At 32.6% G+C, this 8,144-nt stretch overlaps 1 protein-coding gene across 1 annotated transcript; it reads left to right on the plus strand.

Annotated features, from left to right (window-relative positions):
- The first annotated feature begins 987 nt into the window (after positions 1–987).
- Positions 988–4,784, plus strand: LOC145625485 (disease resistance protein At4g27190-like). Its single transcript, XM_081678511.1, has 4 exons — positions 988–1,882; positions 2,065–3,329; positions 3,502–4,059; positions 4,454–4,784. Exons 1-4 carry the CDS (start codon positions 1,075–1,077, stop codon positions 4,475–4,477), a joined length of 2,655 nt encoding a protein of 884 aa, XP_081534637.1. The 5' UTR covers positions 988–1,074; the 3' UTR covers positions 4,478–4,784.
- Positions 4,785–8,144: the final 3,360 nt, after the last annotated feature.

Raw genomic sequence — 8,144 nt, forward strand, 5'->3', positions numbered from 1 at the left:
TTTGAAGGCTTGATTATGCTACCAAAATCACAAAAAATTGTTTTAATCATAAAATTAATTAATAAAAACTAAAAAGGTCTATAAAAAATTTAAAAAATGTAAACGATTTATAAAGATATAATACCTCTTCGCACTTTGATTTTCCAATCATTTTTGATTGAATTTAATTCTCTGATTTAATTAGATCTACATGAAAACATAAACATATAATCATTAAGTTTTCCAAATAAACACAATGTAAGCAATAATCACAATATATACATTTAACACATGGAATTTAAAAAATTAAACTAATTAAGAATTACGCAACCATTGATGACCTAAAACGAACACAAAATTCGCTTGATTTGGTTTTGTATTGATATGAGATTTTATGTGTGTCGTAGAATGCGTCAATTTATAGTGGTAGGGATCACAAATTTTAATTTAATTACAATTAAATAATAATTTTTATTTCTTATCATAAACACTATAAAGATTATCTTAAGATGATTTTTTTAAGAGATAAATTTTAGTTTTTTAAATAAATTAAATCCTCATAAATCATTATTCGTTGTTTTTACCTAAGTGGCAAATTTCTTAAATCTCATTCGTCGCTTTTATTTAGGTGGCAAGTGAATTTTTTAATTCTAAAATAAAATAGAATTCTAATTTTTAATTGGTCAAAAATATACCTTTGCTTATGTGGCGCGCCGAATGCTCTCCAAAAATGCCTACTTTATTTATATATATTAGATATTAGATTGGAAATCAATTATTGTTAGGTGAATTTTCCTTAAAAAAAAAAAAAAAAAAAAACGGAAATTCCACCAAATGCCCCTAAGTAATTTTTTTATTCACCATATACCCATCAAAACTTTCAAATTCACATTACGCCCCTGAGTTTAACAGAAATGTCACCAAATACCCTTAATGACTAACGGACGTTAACTCCGTTAGCCATTAAGGCTAAATAAGTGTGCATGTCACGGGTCATTAATTAGTAATACATCTATTTGTATACGTGACACAGGCAAGACTAGGTTGGTAAGCGATATTGTTAACACTTTCATCAGTAGTCGTCGTAAAGTATTTATGGTTGAGGTAAAAAGAGCGGACAGTACTAAAGACATTCAAGATCTGATCAAACGTGTGTTGCATAATGATAACTTTCTCATATGTTTGGATAGCATCTGGGAGAAATTCGATCTTGATAAAGTGGGGATACCAAAACATTCAAGATACAAGGTTTTGATGGTAAGTAGGAAGAAGAGCGTGTGTACAGAGATAGGTGTGGATGATAGTAATATGTTTGAATTGAGGCGGCTGACGAATGAAGAAGCTAGGAATTTGTTCTGGGCTAAGGTTTCTTTAAAAGAAAACGTCATAATCAGTGGGGAGTATCTAAGCGTTGCTGAGAAATTGGTGAGTAAGTGTGGAGGCTTACCTCTTGCAGTGGTAACACTAGCGGGGGTGCTCAGTGGTAATACTCTGCTATACTGGGAACGTTTTGCTGCTGAACTTGAAAAACCACCACCTAGTATCGGTAGCAGTCAGCAACAACTAGTTGGTGGTTGGCGTGATGATGATCATGAATACTGCTCAATTTTGGAAACAAGCTATTTACTTTTGAGTACCGAAGAAAGAATGATGTTTTTGCTTTGCTGTCTCTTTCCCCCGGGTGCACCAGTACAAAAATTGATAAGATGTGCCATTGGGTTAGGTTTGATTGAATGGGTCGACACGTTTATTGAAGCTGAGGTGATCGTTAGTAACTGGATTAACAGACTCATTTCCTCAACTTTGGTCGAAGATGTTACCGATCATCATGAACCTGACATCCGGCAGCATGTCAAGATTCCTGATCTCGTTCGAAAATATGGAATTTCAATACTAGCCAAAGGTAACAACCTTATTTCATATCAAGTATGTTACAAAAGCTTACTTGTACATTATACTAATTAATCCGTTTTATATTAGCTACTGTAATATATATTACTCCGTAATATGTATTTTTTCTTTTAATCAAGTTTGATGATTATGTTATTTATGCTAGTAACTATCAATTATCTAAATTATTAGCAGATAACAAGCACATGGTTATGGTGGAAAGATTTCCTCGTTGGATGTCGTTGGAGTCTTGCTCAAAGTATTATGCCATCTCTTTGATGTCCGGCTCTAATCATTCTCGTCTAAATAAACTCAATTCCGACAAGCTTCGAATTTTGATATTAGATGATACTCGAGGGGAATTTGAGGATACTTTCTTTCAGGGGATGAAGTATTTGATGGTTTTGGTTCTACGCAGGATGGAACTTAAGCCAAAGTTACAAAGCTCCATGCTTAATTTAAAGAGCAGTCTTACAACGCTGATCATGGAGCATTGTAAATTGGGAGATATAACAGGAATTGGTGAGTTGACCAACCTTGTTGTTCTTAGTTTAAGAAACTCAAGAATGGAGGAAATACCAGTGGCAATAGGGAATCTTTGCAATCTTCGTTTGTTGGATTTGACCCGGTGCAGTATTGAGAGAAATGGAATAGCTGCTAATGTCCTATCTAAGCTCTCTTTGTTGGAAGGACTTCACGCTCTTAATTCTGGTTTGAAATCATGGAGATTTAATAATAATAATGATGATTCTAAAAAGGGTGAATATTCATATTATGCCCGCATTGCTGAGTTGAATTATTTGAGCTTCCTCAAACTGCTTCAGTTACATGTGGCATTCAATGATTGGCCAATTGATGATCATCAACTCCAATTTCTCAATAATCTCGATCACTTTCGTATATCTTTTGGAGGTTATTGGGAATTTCCATCAGAAGTATACTCTCGTGTTTTATGGTTCTATGGCAACGATTCTTGGTCATCAATTGTAAAAAATAATGGTGTAATAAGGGTATTACTCGAGAAGACTCAAATTTTAGACATAAATCATATGAATAAGCTCCAACATATTAATGATGAGATCCAACAACTAGAAGGAGACGAAACCAAAATTCAGTTGAGTAATATTCACTTTCCACATTTGCAACACCTGGATATTTCGCAATGCGATAAGATGCAGTCTCTCTCATCTACACCTTTCAAGGCACCCAACTTGAATCATTTACAAATAGAGTATTGCAAAAGTATGAAATACATATTTATGGAGCATGATGATCAACTGAATAATGCACATGGAGATCCACATATTACTGCTGTTACATTTCCTTGTTTGAAGGTAATGTGGCTGGATTTCCTTCCAGAATTGAAAAGCGTAACAGGTATAATCAAACGGGGTTCTGGCACCACTAATGATGATGATGATGATGAGCAACCTGGACATCATATTCTATTCAATCATAAGGTACCTAATAGGTTTCTTTATTCTACTCCTAGCCTTAAAAACTAGTTTTAATTTCTGATATAATTTTATACTCTTAATTACTCTAAACTAACCATTCTCTTGAGCTATTAATTTATTATATCTTCCAAATTCTTTTAACGTGGATTACATGCTCTTTATCAACTACTTGCAGACAACATTCCCATCGCTGGAAGACTTGATATTGAGATTCTCTGATAAAATAGTACAATTGTGGGAAGTGAATTGTAAGGAGATGACTTACTATTCCAGCTTTAACAATTTGCACCACTTAGACATTGAAAGTTGTGAGAAACTTGAAAGTTTGGGATCCCTCTCGATAGCAACTGCACTTGTACAACTGAAAACATTATCCATAGGGGGATGTCCACTGCTAAGGGAAGTCATAAGTTCCAATAAAGAGGAGGAAAGAAAGGCTCCTATATCTGCTGATGAAATCTTTCCATCCCTTGAAAGTGTTAAGCTAGAATACTGCCTTAAATTGAAGACTTTTATATCAATACCAGGAGAAGATGTTAAGGATCAAGTTGTTAAGTTGTCATCTTTGCAACACCTGGAAATTTACAAATGTCCAGAGATGCGGTCGTTCTCATCGTTTGGACCCATTTTAAAGGCACCCAATTTAAAACAAATCACATATGGTGGAAACTATTATTCAGTGGATGAGACTACAGACATTAATTCTTTTCTCCAAAACAGGCATCAACCCAAGGTATCGCACTCCACGTACAATGCATGATTTTATATGATTTACTTGTGTATATTTCTAAACTTTATTCTTTCTTTTAATAAATTAAATAACATACTTTCTAAAGTACCATTTATATTAGTACTTGGCATACTAATATAATAAAATTTCATATAATAATCGATCTAGATGACTTTTGAGCCCAAAAAATTAAAGATATACGAACTTGTTAAAATTATAGGGAAATTATACATTCCTATCTCAATAGAACTAGTTGATTACATAGTATATTGGTTTATAGCACATTCATAATTATTAAAGACGTACTCAACTCAAAATCATGCAATTGGAGATCAGAGATATTAGTATTATGTTGACATATACATGTTGGATTTGAAATGTTACATTGTTCATGCAGTGTGAAGGCGTTGTCGAAGAATAAAGTAGAGGATGGAGTAGCAGTTATACAAGCAGAAAGTGACTAAATGAGAACCAAGAGATTTCTCCCATACAAGTTTCAAATGCCATTGATCGTAGAAAGCTTTTGCTTGATATGGTTGCCAAAGAACCAAATTCTTCCTCCTTTGTACAATGAACATACAATAATCTGTTCTAGACTTCTAGCTAGCTAGTAGCTAGGGGATTGTAATGTTGCATGCATGTATATATTATTTGATAGTTTGTTATGTTTTATACTAGGTATATATTGTGTAAATATTAAATCTGTATGTAATAAGAAAATGAATTGATTGCTGCTTAGACATATTAAGAAAAGGAATTTAATAGTTTTATTGTTCATTTGATCATCAGATCAGCATGCTCCAAGAAAAGAAATTATAATTTATCACAACCTGAGCATTTGTCAAAAACAACTGAACCCTACTCAGTTGTAGCATTTAGCCTTTCTTTCCCGTCCCCTCCCTCAAAAGTCTTAGCTTAAATGACAAAAATAAAATAAAATAAAATTAAATTAAATTAAAAAAATAAATAAATAATAGGTTGGTAAATACATAGTTGAAGAGACTGACGTTCAAATGTACTAGCTCAATTCTTTAATGTTTTACTCCACACTTAATGTAGATAACAAATTTAAGAGATTGTTAAAAAAATATAAGTGTAAGGTAAAGAAAGAGTATGAAAAAACGTGGGTTTCTGTAAGAAAAATGTGAATAAAATAGGAGATATAGTATGAAAAGATGTAATTATTGTGAGATTAGAGGGATAAGATTGTAAAAGAATATGCAATAAATTACTCCGTATAATAAAGGCAAATGTGACAATTAAAAAAAAAAAAGGAAGTGTATGTAAATAAATAATTAGGGGATTATATGGATAGGCTCGGGGAAAATGGGGAAAGATGAATTAAACGTCACGTGACCGACACATGACTAGGTCAACGCCGGAAAAATTAAGTCAACTCTCACTTTCCGACCAAGGGGTAGTATCTTACAACATTTAGCTTTTATAAGGTAGTTTATTACAACATATTTTTTATAAGGTAGTTTCTCGCAAAAAAATTGCTTTAAAAGGTATTTTCTCACAAAATGTTCTAAAAAGTATCCAGTGAAGAAGTTGGAGTCCAGAAACGAAAATCTTGTACAAGTGGTGACCATGTTAAAAGAAGTTCAAGTGATGCTATTGGCATGTATGGCGTTGATGGTTTGGGTAAGTATTCTTACTAATTAATGTATTCATTATCAATTTTTTTTTTAAAAAAAAAAAAAATTAATTGAACCATATATTTTTAGTATTTTAATATAGAAAAAAAAAAAGGAACAATGGAAATGATTGTTAGAAGTTTAGAACTAAAATTAAATGGAGTGATTAAATTGCTAATAAAATGTTATATACTGAAATTTTTTTCTATGGAGGCGGATGCACGATGCTCCGTGCATCCGTTTTCTCTTTAAAAACGCGGAATGAACATTCCATTGTTCAATAAAGAGCATACATTTGTTTTGTAAAGAACATATAGCTATTTCATAAAGAACATCACATATAGCTGTATTGTAATGAACATATAGTTGTTTTATAAAGAACATATACCTATTTTGTAAAAAAAAACATCCAACTTCATGTTCTTTATATATATCTAAAGAACATCCGTAATATTAATTAAAAACATGATAATTAGAGGTGATCAACTTTGGCACGACCCGACCCGACCCGACCCGACCCAATCCAACCCGAAAATAAGGCAGGTTTAGACAAGCCTAAAAATGCATTTTTAGTTAAAAAAATCCAAACTCGGCCCGAAAAAAACCCGAAAAGCCCACTACATTTTCCCGGTTTTTTGGACACGAGATATTATGTTAAGGCCTAGCCCGACCCGAATTTTTTATCACCTCTAATGATAATATAATGTAATGAACATTATTTTTATTCAACCACGACCATAATCTAAAGACAAAATTCAAAGAATATTTCAAAATAAACAATTAACATATGTCATAAATAAAAGTACATTATTCTGACAATCAAAGAACATGAAGATAAAGAACATTATTTAAGTGCACATTATGTTCTTTACAATTTTATAACATGTTCTTTGCACTTTAACTGAATGTTCTTTACATTTCTATACAATGTTTTTTACAATTCTATAATTGTAGACACCCATTTGTGTCTCCCCAAAACCAAACCCAGTGATGAGTGCCTTTCACATCGAATCATAATCGAATGAAACGAAAGTGTGGAAAGGTCTAGTGTTGCGGAAAGTTTTATTTTCTTTTCTCCCTGTTTTTGAAAACTTTACTTTAAGAAAACAGCCGATCCAGTTTGGTTGGTCCATGATATGGGTCCAATAATGGTGTAGTTGGATGGGGCTTGCAAAGACCTTTCCAACGATATATTATAAGCCCAATTCCGATGAATATTGAGGAATTTATGGCCATTTTACTAAGCTGGGCCCGGTTTGAGTTTTAAGAACGGCCCAATGATCTAGGGGAGGGCCAAATATAATTTATCATTCCTAATGTAATTAGGAATGGTTTTTTGTCTTCTAGAACATTCTAGAAGGTTTTATCATTCTTAATTCAATTAGGACTCTTCAGAGTTTTAATCAGATCAAATAGCGTTTTTGATTGAAATTATATTATTTTATCTTCCAGTACGGTAAATTTATCAAATTTTCGAAAACGCGTTAAAATCCGGTTTGGCGTCCAAACCCAGGCCTTGGCGCCTGGAATTAGGATTAGCGCCAGACGCCAGTATTGGCGCCTGGCGCTAGCCACAGATCCTGGCGCCAATGAGCCAGGGCTGGCGCCAAGGTGTTTCTTTGGTCTTCAGACTCTGTTTTGATAAATTATCTTTTTTGGATGATTTTCTCTATAAGTATCGTATTAAAAACTCCGTTTTCATGGATCTACTTTTATCAAGAATCATCAACTCTTTCAATCAATTCTCTTCAAGAATCATCTACTCTCTCAATCATTCACAATTCACTAACAATCACGATTTACAATATTTCTCATTCATCTCTCTTTTCTAAATTCTCTTTCAAAATTTCGCATTCACAAGATCTTGATACACCTAGCCATATTCGAAGTTGTCTTCGCCCTAGACGTGAAAGGTTTTAATTTCTGAGGGTTTGGTCCCAAATCTCTACTTAAATTATTTAATTTAATTGTTTTGATTATTATTTTCCTTGAAGTTACTAACGTGTGTATTTTGTAATTAGAAATAGGTACGAGGCATCCACGTAAGTAATTTAATTGATTTATTGATATTATGATGTAGAAATCATGTTTAGGTTGTTATTATGATTCCTAATGTTATGTTAGGGCATTTTGATCTTCCTAGTATCATGTCTAGGGTATTCTTAATATTAAATATGATTGCTATGATGCCTTTTATTCTCTTCCTAATATTTATGATTGTTAGTATCATGTTAGGATTAAAGGTTTGATTTTTATCGCTTAGTGACATGCTAGGGTTTGTTATTAATCTTGTTAGTATCATGCCTAGGATCTTGCTTTGCTTTAACATGATTGTGATTATGATTATTATTGATTATGATTGATATTAATATTATTAATGATGTTGTTATTATGTTGCTTGTTATACATATTGTTGTTATTGCTTGATCACACCTTTTTATTGCATGTTTA

The sequence above is a fragment of the Chenopodium album genome, chromosome 3 (genome assembly GCF_948465745.1).
Source record: "Chenopodium album chromosome 3, dcCheAlbu1.1, whole genome shotgun sequence".
Classification (NCBI taxonomy): domain Eukaryota; kingdom Viridiplantae; phylum Streptophyta; class Magnoliopsida; order Caryophyllales; family Amaranthaceae; genus Chenopodium; species Chenopodium album.